The sequence below is a fragment of the Balearica regulorum genome, chromosome 1, assembly GCF_011004875.1.
Source record: "Balearica regulorum gibbericeps isolate bBalReg1 chromosome 1, bBalReg1.pri, whole genome shotgun sequence".
NCBI lineage: Eukaryota > Metazoa > Chordata > Aves > Gruiformes > Gruidae > Balearica > Balearica regulorum.
In genome coordinates, this window is record NC_046184.1 from 55,531,699 (window position 1) to 55,551,558 (window position 19,860).

Below are 19,860 nucleotides of genomic sequence, written 5' to 3' on the forward strand. Positions count from 1 at the left end.
TTTTCAAATGTTACAGTATTTGAAGTAGGTATGCTCATTTCTGAATGACTGCATTGCACCTCTCACTATGAAATACCACCCTATTAAAGTACTGCATTTTATTCTAATAGAAGTGTTTTTAATGAAATTAGTATTGCAGTGGAATACCACTAGTACCACAGTACAGCTGGAGAATCCTTGATTTTTTACATTAAATAAGGTGTTAAATATAATTCAGGTTGCAAAAATAACACTCAAAAAATTGCCAGAAATAAGGGTATCCATGTAAGTTTAATTTGGGTCTCTTATGAATGTATTAATTGCCTTATTAAAGGCTGACGTCTTTTTCAATAAGGCCCTACCTCAGCCTGTAGGATGAAAGGGTACTCATTCATGAACATATGTTGTCCTCACTGATTCTGTGTTTTATTTACTGCATACAATTCCATCTCAGTTCTGAATGTGGAACTATGGAATCCTCTGTGATGTTAATCTCTGTCATGTCTAAGAGTTTCATGAACATTAACAAACTTTTAATTTACAGTACATTTGAGAAATGAAATCATCAGATTTGTGTTCGTATTGTGTTTAGTAATTTGTTTCTGGTTTGCGACCTGCCCTCTTCAATACCATAAAAACCCCCAAAATAAATAAAAGTGAATGTTCCCAATAGTTTGGGGTGCTTAATTTGAATTCTTGTGTTACTAGGAACAGTATGTAGCATTTTCTACGTTCTAAACACAGGTATCAAAATTAAGATATTGTCCTTTTTCTTCAGATATACCTTTCTCATTAACTCCTACTCCACTTCAGCAAATACAGTAGGATCCTCCAGATGACAAATTTACTGAACAATGATGACTGATTCCCAAGAGCAGTTCTGTGTTATGCACGGAAGAGGCAGCGTCCTGTACAAAAACTAGTATATAATCATACTATTTAGTCCATATTAAATGCAATATAATATGTCTACCATGTAATATGTAGAAGTGGGCTATATTAAATTTGTCTTCGTGTTTGTCTTGACTTTGCAACCTCTGAGGTTTTTTTAGAGTAGCTTTTTGTGTTCAAGTTGCAAGGTTATGCTTACTTCATTTTCTTTTCTTATGAGACATCATGTTGTCACATGGCCATCTGTCAGAGTGCACTGTTCCAAGCTGATTTCCCTCCTTTGAGTAATACGGCAGTAATAAATTGCAAGCCACTCAGTGGGCTAGAGCTGCACGGAGATGGGATACTTTGTGAGTTTCACAAACATATTTAAATAAGAGCAGAGGAGTAGTATAACTGGTGAATCTTTGGTTTCACTCTGGGAAGAGTATGATTTAGTGAGAACAAAGACTTCTCTTTGCTTCTTTATATATTTTCCTTTCTGTTTCTTCCTCTTCAGTCTGTATGTGCCTGATACGTTCTCCACTCCGGCTCTTTATAGCAGCCACAGGGTCTTTATCTAGTCTCAGGTTCCTCTTCTCAAATTTCTTATCCCAGTCTCTTTGTAAGACCCAATTCTCCTTAGTCCTTTCCAACTTTTCCTTTCCCCATTTTTCTAGCTGTCATTTTGGCTTCCTCCTCTTTGCTCTTGCATCACCTCCTCCTCTCCCTTTCTTGCTCCTAGCTCTGTTTCTCATCTCTAGGCTTCATGCTCCTGTTTGGTTCTCCTAACTCAGCTCCTTGTCACACTTAACCCTGCTAGTCCCCGTTTGTTCTTGTGTATCACCCTTGATCTTCTTCACCTTTCTGTGCTTTATGCCACTAGTTCCAGTCAACGCTGATTCAGTCTTAGCCTCCTGCTGGCACTCATCCTTAATTCTCTGCTCCTAACTTCTAGTAGCACTAGTCTCATCATCCTGCTAGCCTCCACTCTCTCCAATTCCAGATTGCTTTTCTCAGTAACATTTTCACTTCTGTTGCATTCTGTGCCAATGCTTCCCATTTTGCAGTTTTGAAATGGTCAGCTTTTTCAGGCTGCTCGAGCTTTAGAAATGTCCCCTGACAGCTTCAGTGCTTTTGGGTCTGGTGCTTAAGTCTGTGGCCAGAGGTTCATTTATAGGAAAGACCTGCTCACCCCCAAACAAAAGTATATTTGATGGAATTTTCAAAGGACCTAGCAACTAAAATCTAAGAAGCCTCTCCTGAGGATGTGCAGATTAAAATCCCCATTCCTCCTTTCAGAGAGTTACATTTGCTGATTTTGTGGTAAGCTGGCAAGGGCATGCCTTGGCTAAAATTCAGGTCCTGCTGAAAATCAGAGTATGTTAGAGCTTTTCAGAGAAAATTTGCTGGGATGTTTAACATGGGCAGAATAACTTTTTTTCCAGGAAAGAGTTTTAAGGAAATTGTTAGGCTGCTTTAGCTGAAGTTTTCAACCAAAACAAACAAGAGAGCCCAGCTTGAAGTAGAATCTCAGCATTCAAAATTTCAGCCTGATGGTACGACAGTAAAAGACCTTGTTTGCAGTTGCTTTTATCTGTGGGTGTAATCAAGCTGTCTTAATCTATAGCCACTCTTCCAGTAAATCTATGTAAAAGAAATAAGCAAGCTGTACAGTATAGGGCTTGATTTTCATTTATGCCCAAGCAGAAAATGTACGCTTCCTTGAGAAGCAAATCAGCATTCTTTTCTCTTTCCTCAGCCCTCTGTGTGCCTATAAACCCTTTTTATTGGTTATGCAGTGCTGCTGTCTTTCCTGCAGTGAATCAGATATGGCTATTTCTCAAGTTCCTTGAGCGCTGTGGTAGTTTCATTTGAAGTCGGCCATCCTGCTTTGAAGGATTGTGCCATCTTGTTTTACTGAGGATCTGGTACAGATTTGTTCTGAATCGTCAGAAGTTTGTGCTGACATTTACAAGGGCTCTCAGGTTTTTGGAATATGGATGAGTGGTTTTGTATCTTATAAAAAAAAAAAATCAGAAAACATTTGCTGGAGTCTTTTTTACAGTACGTTGAGTCATAAACACTTGATGTTTGAGTTACTGTAGCATCCCTGGAAGTGAGTATGCCTTAGCCGAGATGAAGCATGCAGGCCATACTCCTAGGCGGTTGCACTGTGAGCATGTTTTTACCTTTGCATTGGTGTTGATTAGAGGTTAGTACCTCGTCAGTTTCTGTCCCTCACTTGAAAGGCAGTACCTTTTTTTGTAAAAGTCCGGAGAACGAAATACCTCAAAGTGACTTGAGTTACTTGCAGCACTGGAGACTGGCCCAGCGGTGCGACCTGGGCTCTGGCTTCTGGGCCAATGGTTGCCTTCCAGTCGCACCCTGGTGAGGAGCCAGGTTTTGCACTGCTGTTGCTAATTGGCTGCTGTGCAAGGCACATGGCTTCATAAGGTGCCAGTTTGTACATATGGCTGCTTTCATATAGCCTAATTCAGCCTTCCTTTTCATCTCCTTTCATACAAAGTAATCTTTGGCAATATAAGGTGCAAGAGAGCTGAACTCCTCTTAGGCATTTGCATAAAAATCAAGATCAGTAGTGCCACTTAAGTAATTTTTATATGGAAATGACTGTGGTTAACATTGTGTTTGGCTTCGTCTGTCCAAATTTATGAAGAGCCTCTGATGTCTCAAGATAACTTAGTCCTAGGGACGTCTCCATGGAAACAGGATCTTTGTTTTCTGAAATTTTGTATCCTCTCCCTCTGCTTTTTCCTCCCCACCTGGAGTCAGATCCTGATTGTTGTAGCACACTTGTCCCCACAACGTGTATCGTAGGCAGTTTCACATATGAAAGATTTTTGACTGTAAATTAGAAAAAGACCAGCAGCAAAATAAAAGAAATTTCCAGAGAACAGAAATCCTGTGTCTTCACAACTGTCATTAAAGACAAGTAACAAGCAGAACACAGAGAGTGAGACAAAGTGTGAAGCTTAAAGAAGAATAATTGCTTCTATTAAAAATGTTTTAGGTTTTCCCTGACTACTTTATGGAGAAAAATTGGTACAAACAAGGACGAGTCTTGGTTCTTTTTCCCTTTCTGCCACAATTAACTGATCATAGCTATGTGTCTGGTGACTTCATGATGAATTGTAATCTGTGATATAAAATACTTGGAACTGCTAACGGAAATTCAGGCCAGCTTTGTAATGATGAACAATTTTTGCCTTATTGATATTCAGCTGATTTTCTGCAGTGAGCTGATGAAATTTTTCATAGCTGTCCCTTAAGAGAAACAAAAAAATTGCTATTAATTGGATCTGCTATTAGTATTTGCAACAGAAATGCTAACCGTAGTAAGAAATGGAGCTCCATACACAGATCAGGAATGAGCTAGGAGGTTTCTGGCGGTTCTTCCTGATCCTTGTATGATCTTTTCTGATGTACTAGCTAGAGAAGTGCATTCATTACCGATGTTGGGTTTCCAAGAAAGAAGAAAACTCCATCCTGTTCTAACATACTGTGTATGTTTTTGATGATTGCTCTGTATATTTTTGATGACTGCTGTATTATGCAGTGATAATTCATGCTGTAGTCTAAATGTACAATTCCTGCCCTTATAACAAGACAACATTTTATTTATCTCCTTTATTTGCTAATACCACATTTGAAATTTTTATCTGTGGCAGGAGTAAGGGTTTTACTCCCCTTTGCCTAAAAATCTCTCAAGTAACTTAGCCTATTGCATGCTGTTACCCTTTGATTCAGGCCAGAGGCATTCATGTTGAAACATAAGCGTTTCATAGCAGAGGGATGCTCGCCAAAGCTTGGGTGTCTAGAAAGCTTTTCCCTCAAGCTTTAGTTGCAGTCTCCTGCTGTCTGCTAAACTCTTCCAACAGATTGAAACAGCAGGTAGTGCTGGTTATGCTACATACTTAAGAGCGTTTTAAATTAGCACATTTTATTTACCATTGTGCTGCTTTACTTGCCTAGCTATTTGGGTAGGTTGGAGCAGACAGGAGGTCATAAGCACCTTGCTGAATTCTCATGGTGTTGGTTGCACTGAGGGCGGTGATGGTGCTCGGACCTACTGAGGTGGTGATGGTGCTCGGTCAGCCTGCCTGCGGTGCACGAGGCAATCGGAAAGAACGATGTCAGAAGTTTAGGCAGGTTGAGAGGTGGCCCTGCAGTTCAGTGTGCCCAGGGGAGGCAGCTGAATTCTCTCAGGAGAGTGCGGCTTTTTCACTTGGCTGTGAGGGTGAAATACAGGGTATCTGAAGGCAGAGAGCCATCTGGTTGGTGCTGCTGGTGTGAGCATAGTGCTGAAGTTCTGGAAGCTGCTGACTTCACATCCCTTAGAGGCATAGTCTGGGAGGGAGGGTGAGAGGGGAAGCAACATTTACGCTGGCAGTGCCGCTAAAGAAATGCTCTTCAAACGACAGTATTGCTTAATTTGTTCCTAAATAAGCAGTTCTATGTAGGTGCCCCACTTTCCATAATAGGTTTAAATCATTAATTAAACTATTTCTTAAATCATAGAAGCTTCACATATGAGTCATGGAAGCAGATCCAAGAGCAGCATGAGTGACCTGACTACCAGACATAGTGTCAAAGTGTAAACTGATCACCAGGATTTGGGATTGCAAATTCTGTCATATACACCCATACATAGAGACACACACCCTTTCTCCCCCTGATGTTGGCAGGGCCTTGGGGTAAGGATGAAAGGCATCGATTTTCCTATGAAGTATAAAAGAGAGTCTGTTTGGATTGGATGAATGCATTCGTCTTCCTTGTGCTGTGGCAAGGAAGGCCAGAATAGCTGAAGGGGGTTGGGATACAGGATTTGTAGACTTGCTGTTGTGATTCTTATTCCATACAGAGGATCAGGGAGACTGGAGATGCTTGGACTTGGCTTGGTAATCCAGGCAACATTGTCCCTTGGGGTGTTTAGTAATTTTACTTGGTAAAACTTTGGAGGTGGAAGGGATGAACCTGCTAATAAGATAGTATTCCTATAAGAGATCTTTGAATGAAAAATATATACCTGTGAGGCAAGATTAACACATGTGATGTATTATTCAAGTTGGTTTTTATTAAAAAAGTAATAAATTGCTGTCTTCTACTCCTCTAGATTGTTTACTAAACGAAGAGAATTTCTCAGTGAGGTGCCCCAAGCACAAGGTAAGAATCCTCTCCTGGATTAGACCTGTTTTTTGCTGCCCTCTTCTGGTATCTAAATTTGGGTTAGTAATTTTATACCTGGATAACATCTGTAGTCAGAGATGCATTTAGATGAATTCTTCTGTGATGTGTGCTTGTGGTATATTATGAGGGCAAACATGGACTTGAGAAGAACACCGAGAGTTTAAGAAGATAAATGAAGTTTTTGCCCTATCTGTTCAGTTGTTCTTTAGATCTTTTATGACTCTCTAGAAAAGCCCAGGTTCATTTCCTGTCTTCTGTGATAGACTGAGTACACTGCTCACTGTTTGTTTGAGTGCTACATTGAAACTGATGGGTTTTCTCCTTGGATTTACTGAGGCTGCAAGGAGGAAGAAAAATGGCTCGTGGAAAAGTTTCGACCATTTTTGGAAACATTTAGACTATGTCATGAACCAATGGAGTGATGAAGCTGAAACACCTTGTTCTAGTTTAGTGGTAGTAACTAGACTGACTCTTACTGCTCAGCCTACAGTTTATCTATTTAGTTGTTCTGTAGATCTTTGACTCTTCAGAATACAACAGGAATTGTGCAAGAGCATGGATGGCGTGTGCTGGAAAGTAAATGATAGTAGGGAAGAACTGTGTTGCTTTCTATCAGGGACTAGTCTCCATTTAGTCCTTGTCTGCAGATCTCTTCTCTGCCTGGAATTAGACTGACATCTGGTGGTCTTTTGTCTTCACAGATTATCTTTAATCTGTCTTTTGTAAACATACAAGAATTAGTCTCATATTGCTTTCTGGATGTTCTACCACAATATGATGTATTTATACACACGTATTTAAAATGCGCTGGAAGATTCTGGGGGCATTCAGGCTGTTATCCAGAACTGTCTTACTTTTCACCGTATAAAAGAAAATAAATTGTTCTGCACAATTGTGGAATAATGTTGAAAATGTACAGCAAGCTTAAAGTGATGCATTAATAGTACACCAACCTGCAGATCTTGCCAAACCAAAACAGGAAGGATGAGCTTCCCTTACTGTGGAATGCAACTACCTAAGTGCCACCCTCTACCCAACTTTTGGATCCTTGACTGAAGAGAATAGGAAGGTTATCTCTTTAAAGCCTGTTTTATTTTTGCTACCCATTGCCTGAAGTATTACAGGGAAACATAGTGTCAAAGCGTTTCATAGCTGGCTTGGATTACTGCTGCTGTATGTGAGCACTTGCAGTGATGGTGCTCAAACCATGAAAGGAAACAATGATTTTACAGAATCCAGCCTTGCAGAGGAGATACTGAGCAGGCACACTGGTTTCTAAAGTAATCTTGGGGGGCGGGAGGGGGAAAACTGCCAATTAAGTTGATAAAGGTGCTTCATGAGGCAATAAAATTTTGAATTTTATTCAAAACTATCCTACTGCAGATTATTTTCTGTGTTGCATCAAAAATGGAAATTCAATATCAGCAGCCATTCTTTGACACTGAAATTTGTTGGCTTTTGCTTAGTAAAGATGTGAATCATTTGTTTGAAGTAAAGCAGAGTTTTCTTTGCTTGGCTGTGACTCTGCCCTTGCCCTGTGGTTCACTGATCATTACTGGTTTGTGCCAAATCCTTCTGCAGGGCAGAACATAGGATCACCCTGCTCCTTCCATTGTAGTGGCTGAAACGGGAGTTTCAGCCAGTGGCAAGGCAGGAATAGGAAGGTTAAAAACAATTGCTCTAGAATGCAGAACAAATTGCATCCATTTTTTGCTTGATATGAACATGGCCAATTGAGAGGAAGAAAGACTTTAGACCATTTAAAACTATGCTTTTAGGAAACACCAGTTTAACATTAGTAGCTAATTAGTAGCTGTCTAATACCTCATTCTTCTGTAGTTGGTTAATGGGTGGAAGAACTAACAACTAACTTCATAAATTTGCTAATGCTGAATAAGTCCCCCAGTATAGTGCCTCTTATCCTTTGTCAGTCCATGCCTCACATCGATAAATATACCTCATCATCATAAGAGGCTCCTGGACAGCAAAGGTGCTTCTTGCCTCATTAACTGTGCTTGACACTTTAGGCATAAGCAAGCTAAGTCCAGAGGGACTGGTCCTGCCTTTCCCTGTGCTCCCCAGTGAGCTTTCCCATTTCCTTCTGTCAGCATTGATGCTTCAACCATCCGTGTCCTGAATGTGCTACTTTTGCAAAATAGCAGCTTTTATCACAGGGAAAACGCTGTCTGAAAACTAATCATCTTTTAAAGGGTTAGCTTCCTCTCGCAAATCCAACTAGCTGTGTGTCTGCATCACAGCAAGGGCTGTTGCACCAGAACTGATAAGGATACTGAGGCACCGAGGAGGATATAAAGGGGATGGGGTACCTCAGCTTTTGGTGGCGCTGCAGTCTTAGATTGTCTTAAGCCATCTGTGGGACAATTTTAAGTGATGTTTCTCAGCTTGTTCTACCTTTTTGTGTTAAATTCTGTGTTTCTTAAAATTAATCAGGCTTTCATATCCCAAACTCTTTACTTTTGCTGAATTGCCTGCTTTTATCATAGGGAAAACTTTGTCTGAAAAATCTATGTCTGGTTCCAATACTGACTTTTCTTTCTTTCTCTCACTTTCTGTATGTTCACTTTCCCTACCCCTGTCTTCCTTTTCTCCCTCATTTTCTTTTTCCTCCTCCTTTTGGCTTGCTGGTTCGTCAGCCCCTCCTTCCTTGCTCTCTTCCCTCCTTGCAGAACAAGATGGTGAAAGGCAGCCTCAGCACAGAGCAGTCGGAGCGGGGGTGAGGGGGGAAGTGTACTCCTGGGAATGGAAATAAAAGCAAGCACAGGTGAGTTGGGGAGAGTTCCCAGTTTCCACCTGCCACCTTCTGTGGCTCCTTACCTCCAGTGCCTTCCCCATTTCTGTGAGAAATCAAGGTGCTCTTGTGCATATTCAGAAAATTTGTAATAACTGTTTCTTTTTTTTTTTTTCCCTGCTACCATTCTGTTCAGGCTAGTGACTTCACTTTTTTTGTATTTCTGCAGCAGTTCCTTCTGTTTAGTGGTGAGAGGCAAAGCTTGTTAGCTGTTACAACTGCCTGATTACTCTCCCAGCTAAACCAGTGGCAGAAATCTCCTTTCATATTGCCATGATCATGTCCATAAGGATCTGAAAGTTTTTTTCCGTAAGTCTCAGAGTAGTTAATAGTAAGCTTCTGTATAAATAAATAAATTCATCGAAGTATCTTAAATTTTGTATGTAAGGAAGAATTAATAATATTGATGAGTTCAAGATTATTGTAATCTTGATTCCCCTTTTTTCTGGAAATGTAAATACAGGGGTAAGTAAATTAATCTTATCAGGAGCCAATTATATTCCTTTCAGACCAGCATTTTCCTCTGTTTTGCAAACAGACGTGGGGGATAGAAGGTGGAACTATATCCACAAGCGGCCACAATTTCATAACTTTGTGATGTTTACTCTGGCCCCTTACCTCCCCTCGCTGTGGATGCAGGGTGGGCTGTAGTTGCCTTATGTCAGCAGCGCGGTGGAAAGCAGCTGTTGTGCTCTCACGCCCCGGCTGCCTCCCTGCTCTTCCTTCCTGCATCCTCCTTTCTCTAGTCCCAGCGTTCATACAGCCATGTGTGAACTTGGTGGGGAATTCACTTTGTCTGAAACTACACGTTAGCATGTGAGTTGGGTCATTTTCCTAATCTGGTTCACCCTGTGGCTGGGCAAAAACCTTGGCACAAGGAGGGAGTAGCACAGAGGTGGGAGTTAGCACCCAGGGAGTGGGATGAGGTTGGGATTTCTTACTTCATGAAGTGTTTGGTTTCAAATTAATACTTAGAGGCACCCTTTCCCATTAGCTGCAGTACAAGAAGGTCTCTTGCCTTCATTTCACTGCTCAGTTGCATTTCTTTACTCAAGCTAGTTGCTTCCCTTTTTCTTGCAATCATGCAGGTGAAGTTGCTCTTTCATGTCTGTTCTCTGAGCTGATTATAACAATCCCCTTCCCTCACCACTATTTCCTTGCTTCCCAGGCACCTACCTTACGTTAAAATCTTACCTGTTTCTTGAGTTACATAACTCTGAAATGCTTTTAATGGTGTTTTCTGTGAAGGATGAGAGATTAATCAGAGAATTCTGGTTTTAGTGCAGTAGCAGAAGACACATTTCATATAAACACTTTGTAGACGGACTGCTGACTTGGTTTAGCTCTGCTGTGTTCTGTGATTTTTCATTTTTAACAGCATTCTTTCTTGGCTTTGAAGTGTTGTTAAAACAGTTACCATGCAAACAGTATTTAAAGTTCATTATTTGAGTAACTTTTTCCTTTCATTGTAAAGGTCATTGGGATTCTTTTAAGTTTTTTTCTTTTCCTTAAAGTGCAAAAGGCAATATTATTCATAATGTTAAAACAGGATGATAGTCTCACAGGGCGTCTGTTACAACTGTTTAACACGAGAGAAGTCTTCTCAGTGATGATTTTTTGGGGCATTTCTTTAAGGTGCTGCTGAACATTACTATGTCCCAGAGACCTTTACACAGCTTTGTTTCCTGCATTATTGTTCAGTGGTAATTCTCTTTTTTTTATATATATCATAGGAATGTATTGGCTTAAGACCTTGCAAGCTGTGGAATCTCTGCACCGTGTTCACTGTGCGTTCTAGACATCTCTCTAAGGCATCATTTCTTTGCAAATCAACTTTTGCCTCAAGTCGTTCTTACCTGAAGGTCCTATTTAGCCTCCCCCTTTTGTTGCTGAAAACGTCTTAAAGATTAAGTTCTCCAACCTGAGCTTGAATCCCAAAATCCATGCAAATCTAAAAGATCAAATTATTTAAAAAAAAAAAAATTAAAAATACTGCATTACTGTGGTAATTAAAGAAGTTCAGAGGAATTCTGTAGCAGTGCTGGTAGTACAGGAGCTGCCCTTCTGCTGGCCTTCGTGTAAGGTAGAATGGGCCCTCAGCTGTTAGATTATTGGGCTGGTTTAGTCCTGCTTCACTCCTAGGCCCAGCAAGTTAAGAAAAATCCCACGTGTTGGATAACATCCAGGCAAGTCAGTGTATTCTGTCTCTGTTGCTTCTCTCTCCCTGAGCCAGTTGCCTCTAGAACATTTGGATCAAATCCAGATCTGGAGAGTGACTGTGGGAGTGAGTCTGGTGCTCTGGATCTTGTCCAGGAACGGGGAAGGACTGTCTCTGTGCAGTGAGCCTGTTTCCTCCCTGAGCCAGTGCCTAATGCTCTGGACCGATTCCAGGCATGGGCAAGCTGCAGTTGTACAGGAGCCAGAGACAGCAACACGGCCCTGACACTCCTTCAGCGAGGGCTCACAGTTGCACAGTAATGAACACCACAAAGGTCAGCTGCCTGAACTCTCTAGGAACCTCCCTCCTTTCCTCTTTAGCTGTAGCTCCGTGCCTTACCCATCTGTTTTTCACGCGTACTCGCCTGACTCTTTCTTCGCTCTTAGCCTAGCACCCCTGTCTGAGGGGATATTTGCAGCCAAGAGGTGGGCTTGCTGGGTTGTAATCTAATTGGTGTGCTGATAATCAGAACAGCATTGACTTCTGTACCACACTTAGTTAGGGTTCCTGGAGTTTAATTGCCAGCTATGAACGAACATGGGTGTTACTTCGTTCCCAGGCACACCTCTAATGCTGTTAACTGCTCTCCATATGTGTCGCTTACGTTGCGAATTTTTTTCCTTTTCCCAAGCTCGTTAGCTGGTGGGGAGGGATTTATCTAAGTTATATCAAAGTTAATAACCTTACTAAATAAACAAATTGCTTCTGGGCTCACTTGTGTTATAGGAGAAGGGAAGAAAGGAATATATTATTTCAAGCTTTGTTTTCTCGGCTGTGCAGATTAAGAATGAGAACCATGGCTTAGAGAAATGAAATTTTAACTTTGTCTGTAGTTTCTCTTCTGAACCGAGCCTCCACCAACTTAGCAAACTCCTGACGTTAATTTTTCACCTTGGAGAATTTCTGGACAGGGAGAATGAGCGTGCCAAGCACTTGCACGTTTCCATATTTGTCTTGAAAGCTTAGCCCTTCCATGAACTGTCACCACCACCATAATATGGCAATTAAAAAAGCAACAGAAAGAAACATTACCTGACCTCCAATTAGTTTAACTGCAGCTTTACCTTTAGCTTGTGAAATCTAGCCATTTCCCAGATTTGGTTCCTGCAGCTGCACTCCTGTAATTTTGATACCGATTTCACTATCTGCTATATATTCACTGAAAGCTACTGTGGTGTGGTAGTGTGGTGACCTGTATGAAAATACTTGGGCCCAGTCCCTGAGGGGCAGTGTGGCATCCCAGAAGCTGTCACCACATTTGAACGTGCTTGGCCCCTCTGTTTGCAGTTTTCAGAGTGAAGATGAGGAGCGAACACAAGGCAAACGAGCTCCTTTCTGGCTGCTGGAGGTAGTTGTTCTGTAAGAGTGCCACGCCATTGTCGTGACACAGATCCTCCTGTCATCCTGGACCTCTGTAGCTAGGCTTATTTCATTTTCTGCTGGTTGTTAAACTAATACTTTTTATCACATGGATTTGCTTTTATGAACTACTCGCCATTGTGCTTCCATCCATTTTTAGTCCACAAAACTAAAGAGCTCTTGGTGTTATTGCTGTGGTAGGCTGCTGAGGGGTTTTTTCCGAAGCCCGGGGCGGGGGGGGGGTGTGTATGTGTGATGTTGGCAGACAGAGGGAAGGAACCATTCCAATATTACTGTTTCACTTTGTTTTTCAGGTTAGGCTGTTGAGATAAAAAGCGGTGGACATTCGTGACTGAATGGAATCTCTCCCACTGTGCAGCCATGCCCCCTCTCGACGTGCCTGCCAATGCCAGCACTTCCTTCATAAATTCTTACATCACACTCAAGACTGATGACATCACAGAATCTGACCAAGGAGTCTGAACCAGCTGTTTCCATGGACACAATCTCCATAGTGACAGTGGGAAGGGGAGGGGGAAAAGGAAACAGGTGGGGGGAATTAAAGAGGGAGGGATAAATATATATATATATAAAGATCTATTTTTTAGTCTTGAAAGACTTTGTTTTAAATGAAAGGTGCGCTATATCCCTTTTGATGCTTTTGATTAAAATTAACAAAAACCCATATAAATTAAAAAAAAGAAAACCGTAGCTAAAGTAAGTATTAAATCCAAAATCAAAGCAAGGCTTGTGGAGCCTCACATTTTGTGGGAAAGAATAGTGGAACTGGGAGTACTCCGAACAGGACTTGTCTCCCTTCCTCTTGCTTTCTTTCTCACAACATCCAAGGAAGTTCAATTTTAAAAGGCAAATAAAATCATGATAAATTTTTTTTAGGGTGTAGGAGGAAGGCTTGGGTGGTTGCAGGTGATGGGCGGTCAGTACTTATGTATGCGGGGTAGGAAGGTTATCGTAGTTGAGAAACACTGTATATTAATAGCAGAAGCTTGAAAAGCATCTGAAGACTCTTACTTCATGAGTCTCATGACATAAGAGGTAGCTGCTGCTTGATAGATCCCGTACACCTTGTTCATGTGGGAACATCTGTACCACACGGGGGAAAGGAGTATCTGCCCTTTGTGGCAACAACATGCACCCCCAAAATCATTCCAAGAAGCTGCCTTCGGTTTTGAAGGCAGGTGAGAGGAAGATGATGGTTCACCTGCCAGACTGGGGAACTGGGAAGGAAGTCTGAATGTTGGTGGAGTCGATGTATCTTCAAACTCATCAGGAAAATCCACTTAGCCCTTTTTTTATTTTACATTTTGCTTTTCCTAAGGAAGGAAGAGGGAATGTCAGTGTAACAGCCTACACTATATGGTTATTTGGGGTGGGATTTTTTTGTAAATTATGTAATTTTAAAACATTTGGGTTTAAGGAACAACAATGATGACAAAAAAAAATATTTTTTTCTTAAGGCCTTAAGAAAGGGGTTAGTGCATCTTTCAGGGGTCACTCTGCCATGGGAATAAAATAGCTGTTTCACAAACAGTTTTATATAAAAAAAGCTTAAAAAAACCAAAAAAACTAATAAACTTCATTTTAACCTTGTCTCCTTTTGTTTTGTGCGAACTTGATTTGTCTAAAAGGACAGAGAGACAGTACTATCTGCTGCTTTTTGGTTTCTTTGCCTTCATCAGTTCTGCCTTCAGTGACGACCTTCTGAACTGGCCCAGCAAGAGGAAGACCACAAAAGCTTTTAAAAATTAAAGCTTAGAATCTGTTTGATGTTGAGAGATAACAAGCCAATGACTGGATCAATTTTTCTGTTCTTGTGAGTTGGTGGTATTTCACCAGGTCGCTGACTTCTTTCACTCGTAGGATGGTAGCATATCCTAGCGATATCAAACAGCGCAGTGTTTACTGGGAAGTCACTAGAGATAGGGATCTAGCCAGCATGACTTGGACTTAAAAAAAGAAAAAAAAGGGGGTGATCTTGTGAGGAGGGAAGAACTATTTTAAAAAGTTATGTACTGGATGCTTGCTCAACTACTTGCATTCTGGAGTATTCAGCACATAAAAAATAAAATCTATGATAGCTCATATTAAGATATCTATTTTAACTCTATTTTTAAAAAAAATCGATTTAAAGATTTGGGAGATAATTTGGCAGTTATTTATTTCTAGAAGTTGCTACTCTCACTCATAAGTATTTGGAAAGAAAGGGCAGTCTTCTGCTTATTCCTTTCCCAGTAGCAGCTACTGAAGTTAGTATGTCCTTCTACATTAAGAAATAGACCTGTTGTGATAAATGTCACTAATGTGTCCTGAATTGGTGCTGAAAATATTTAACTGCTGGTGTAGTCAGAAAAAAAAATCATTTTTAGCATAGTTAATGTGATTGAGTAAATGACTTCTTTTCAACTGAATAAAAATGGTTTTTTTTTTTCCTAGTGTCTGTTCTATTCTACCTGTTCTGGAGAAAAAAAAAAAAAAAAAGTAACTGCATGTTGGTGAAGAATCAGCTTTGTGGTACTATGTCAGCAGAGGACCGTGTGATGAAACTGCTGAATTTTGGCTCTTCAGGGTGGTGTGACGCAGCAGAGGGAGAAGGTTTTTGGGAAGCTGGGAGGGAATCTCGGAGGTTTTTCTTGTGTGGGTGCTTGTCGCAATTGTTGTGGGGATTCAATAGCTCCTCACGCACAGTGGCTGGAAAGTAGTGAGAGTCATGTAGAGCAAATAAATGGTACTACACTTGACTCCATGAAAAATATTTCTCAGTGGGGAGTGCTTAAACCCCTTCAGATCAGCTGCCACTCTGCCCCTTGTCAGCGCTGTTGTTGGAGGTAAAGGATGCGCTCTCTAGTAGAGAGCGCTTTTGTGATGTTGGTCATCTTTGGTCAAGTCTTCACAGAAACCAGAGCCACCATGGTTCTCTCAAATTGAGCCAGGAGGAATCTAAAACAATGTGTAATGGCTTCTTGGTAGAACCTAAAAACCATCCGGAGCAGTCATAACATCCAGTGGGAAATAAAAATTTCTTGTGGCTGAGAAGATACAAAGTGCCTGAGTGGATTCTGAAAGCCATTGTACAAAATGTTTACCAGCTCCATCCTGCAAAAGCAAGTAACAGCTTGTTATGGATATCCCAAACCTGAAAGAAAAAAAAGGTTTGGAAATCTTGGCTAATTTAGAACTTGTGGAGCAGAAATGACCTGCAGCAGGATGTTAAAACATGGAGATTGTGTGAAGAAGAGAACGAGTGGCCTGCCAGCCACTTGGGGATTACCTGTTGGGATGAGGAATGAACTAACGAGAGTTTGGATAAGGCAGCTCATTTTCAAAGTGTTTCTCCATGCTGACTCCCATCAGGATTTCTGGAAGAGATTTATACCTGCTTCCTGGGAAACATACATGGTGGTTTAAAATTGTTTCCAAAGTGTGTGGTTGCGATTTAAAAAGGAAGCTCCAACAGCTAACCTGAGTCAACACTGCTGAGCAAGGTCAAGGAAAAAAGATGATGTTTTTCCGTAAAGGATATGCAGTGGATTCAACATGCAAAGGATGTCTTGTCGATACAAGCTGATCGAGGATGAAGGAACTCCTCCCACAGGAACTGATGGAGGCCCTGGGATATGTACAGCAAGCATATCTCGATACCAGGAGCTGCTGATTGATACATTCATCATAGACTTTTATGGCATGTGAGATCTACGCTTGGAAATCTGAGGCGTAGACTGCTGTGGAATTTATAGCAATGGTGCAGCCCAGGAGAAAGCAGTCTCACCCTGCAGGTGGTGGTGGCCATCCTCGTTAATCTGTATCACATAGGTATGGGTGGGGATTTTACCTGGGCTCATGATGTTCTTGAACCTTTTGAATCAGTCTTAGAACAAGGCAAACTGATGATGTGCCACAGTATTGAAATAAAAAAAGGTTAAGGGGTTCAGGGCAGGGTATGTTGTACATCTAGTTCATGGAGTCCAGCTAATGCCAAGCAAAAGAAAAACATTTTTGGTGGGACGTGCGTTTTAAAAAAAAAGGCAGTTTGTCAAGATATTGGCAATGAAATGACAGCTCTGGTATTGTGACTGTTTAATATGCGGTATGAACTGTAATGTACATAAGAACATATGTGAGGAAAGAGAATACCTTTAATTAAACTGATACAGTTACAGGGAGGACATTTTGGGCCTGAGTCAGATATTAACTTTCTAAATTAACATGCCTAATAACAGTGTTATTATATCAGGAATTACCTACGCTGTCTTGAGTGCAGTGGTTGTCCTGGACATGGTAGGAATCCTTGGTAGAGGGACACACAGTCAGTTTGACCTAGTCCCTGGCTTATCAGAATGACTGGAAAAACCAGTCCTCTATCTAAAAATGTAGAAAATTGGGTTTCAATATCTGACCTTTGGAAGTGGAACAGGATATTTAGAAAGTTGATGATGAATAAATCATCATTGGTCTGGAATTGTTGGGGTTTGGTTTTTTTAGTGATTATAAATCATGTGAAAAAGAACAGAGTGCAGGTAACCCAGGTTCAGTCTAGATCTAGAAAACAGAAAGATATGGCAAATGTTTGTGGCTCCACTGACTTTCCTGTGAGAAGTTGAAAATGTAGTTACAGTCTTAGTTTTGGGTTAGAAATATCTCTGTTGTGAAACAGGATGAGATTCTTCTTTGGCTGTGGAATATTTCTGACAAATACGTTTGGTTTTGTTGAGGGTTTTGTTTGTTTGATGGAGCTACTGCAGAATATTATGAGTCGGAGAGTTTAGTCAATAAAGGTAGAGGGCAAAAGTAATCATGACAAAATTGTGGGAGACCAGTAATTCTCTGATACTTTCTTTATTGCATTGCTGCATGCCAAAGAGAGTTTGGCTAATGCGCATCACTGAAAAATCGGCTCGCTACAGATACCCTGCACTGTCAGCTCACAAACTGGCCTGTGCTATTCAGCTAGAAATTACTATGTAAAGCTGAAAAGGAAAGGAGGAGGTTTTCCCTAAAGTGTAAAGGTAGGTGATGTAGTTGCTGTCATTATCTCTATATGTGAGTGGGTTTTTTTTCCTCTTTCTGTACTTTTGGTCAGATCGAAAAGGTTCACTCCGTCATCCAGCCAAAAAGTGAACAGGGTGCTGGTTACAGAGTTGCCGTGTAGGATTTAATTTCTTAAGTGGCACCCATATCCTAGTTAATACCTCTACAGAAGGGAGCCTGAATTAGAGGGCAAGTGTTGCTTGTTTGCTGGTTTTCATCACAGGGCTACACTGAGAGCCAAGATCGCTTCCCTTTCCTCCTCATCCTCCAGAGGTTTCTTGTAATTTATTGTTTAACTCAGGTTTAATGCCATGGTTTCAGGTTTTTGACCTTACCTGGCTAGCTTTAGAAATGCTGATAATTTCTTAGCAGCTCTAGACAGACTTATCTCCCATTCAAGTAATTTGAAGAAGAAAAATATTCTTTTAGCTCGTAGCAAACCTCCTGTGAAGGAAATCTTCCCTTCTAGCTGCGGTCAGGATTCAGACTGACTGTGTACTCTTCTGTGTGATAAAACTGTTAACGCATGCCTCTGTACATGAGCGTACCCAGGTTACCTGCATTACGTCTGGGAGGGGGTTGGGTTGTAGCTAGACCAGGTAACAACCAGACTTGGAGGTCGCAGTGGGTCTGGCGGTCAGTTCTCCCTGGCTTTGAGGTTTATCGTGACAACAGTTGTCTGAGTTTTAATGACATCGTTTCTTTCCAGTGTCACATCTTTTAGTGGGGAGCAGCAAAAAAATGGCAGAGGCGTTTTCAGGGAAGGAGCTGGGAGGTGCTCTGCATTTACACTAGAGATAATTCTGCATTGTATAGCAAGAGTCCCGTGAGCTGAAGCCAATTTATCAAAGAAGCATCACCACGTCTTATGGTTTTATTAAAAAAGGGAAGAGTCTGTACATTCTACAGCATTTGTGTTAAGAAAATTGAATTGGACTTCCACCCTAATTCCTGCACCTGCGCTGTGTTTCCCTCTGAGAAGAGAGGTGGAATCATTAGATTCTTATAAATTGTAAATTATTTTCAGAACATTATTTTGGGGACTGTTGGAATTACCATGAATAGATACTCGACCTGGATTATGGGGCAGAGCAATATCTACTTCTTCTCGTGCACTTTTTAATCAGGTGGTGTCAAAGCACCTTACGAGTAAGGCAAATCTCACAGCTCCCATTTGTAGTTGGAATACAGAAAAGCAGAGAAATTATTGCTCAGTGTTATATGATGAAATTAGGAATTGCAAGATGGAACTGGATCCCAAAGAGGCAAGAAAGGACCACACGTATAAGCAGAACAAAGACTGTGATTTAATGTAACGCATCTGAGTTTTGTAAGATCTTTGCTGCTTTGGAAACCAAGATGAGGAAGTTACTGTATGAAATGGATGTTGCGGGTCTGTCTGTTCAGCTGGTGTCCTGCTGTGGCTAAAACTTCTGAGGAGGAATTGCCACCTGTACAGACAGCAAAACTGTAAGTGACCATTTGGAAATGAAACCAAAGAGCTGCACTTTGCAAAAAAACTAAGCAAAGCTTGTGAAACACGGCTGATAAAGATGTTTCCAGTGACCAAAAGCAGAGGCCACACAGAATGGACCAATTTTGCAGACTCTAAGCAGATTTCCAGGGTTGCGTTCAGTTCTGCTCTGAGTATGAAACACTCTTGGCTTCACAGGATAGGAAAACGTGCTGGGAGAAGAAACAGTTTCCAGAGCCGTGAGGTGGAAGTGGGCGTTTGCAGCCTTAAAGAGGGTGATCGATGCCCAAAGAGGGCATTGATGGCTGCAGTCATCATAGCCTACTTCAGCCACAATACTCATTTTTATTAAAAACAGCAGCAGCATGTTACCACAGGAACATGATAGACTTGGAAAAGATGCTGTTAAGCAGAAATGTAAGCATTCGTTATGACAAACGTGAGAGACAGCAGACATTGAGTGTGTGGTTTGTTGCTTCAGAAGAAGAGGGAAAGAAGGTGCATCTTTTGGACTGTGCAGAATTGTTGCAGTCTAGAAGATGCACAAATTAGAAGAACAAATTGGAAGCGGAAATCACTAAGACTAATCCCAATCCTTAATAATCAGCAACAGTGACTAGACTGCTGGTAACTGGGATGAATTCTCTTTGGAGCATGGCCCATTGGCCTCAAGCACTGCCCATCACCCACATTTGATGGATTCACCCCTGACCTGAGGGTCAGCCCTGCAGCTTTATGGTCCAAAGTTCCTCACGAAAATAAGGAGAGGTGAGAAAACCTTTTACAAGTGGCCTAATCGTGTGAAAGAGCCACGGAGAAGTCAGTCAGTAGAAGCAGCCACGGGAGGTTTGTTCTTGGGGCTCCTTTTAGGGAATGGTAAGACACGAAACCTGA

At 41.2% G+C, this 19,860-nt stretch overlaps 1 protein-coding gene across 12 annotated transcripts in view; it reads left to right on the plus strand.

Moving 5' to 3' along the window:
- TCF20 (transcription factor 20) overlaps positions 1-14,057 on the plus strand; it is a 131,758-nt gene extending 117,701 nt beyond the window's left edge. For 4 of the 12 annotated variants that reach the window (XM_075750965.1, XM_075750991.1, XM_075751001.1 and 1 more), the window contains 3 exons: positions 5,987-6,036; positions 8,715-8,842; positions 12,761-14,057. In XM_075750965.1, coding sequence (XP_075607080.1) covers positions 5,987-6,036; positions 8,715-8,798 — 134 coding nt within the window. In that variant the 3' untranslated portion in view covers positions 8,799-8,842; positions 12,761-14,057. Of the gene's footprint in view, positions 1-757; positions 2,899-5,986; positions 6,037-8,714; positions 8,843-9,038; positions 9,179-12,760 lie in introns of those variants that run through there. The other 8 variants (XM_075751008.1, XM_075751031.1, XR_012835144.1 and 5 more) reach the window with 7 other exon arrangements.
- The last annotated feature ends 5,803 nt before the right edge of the window (positions 14,058-19,860 follow it).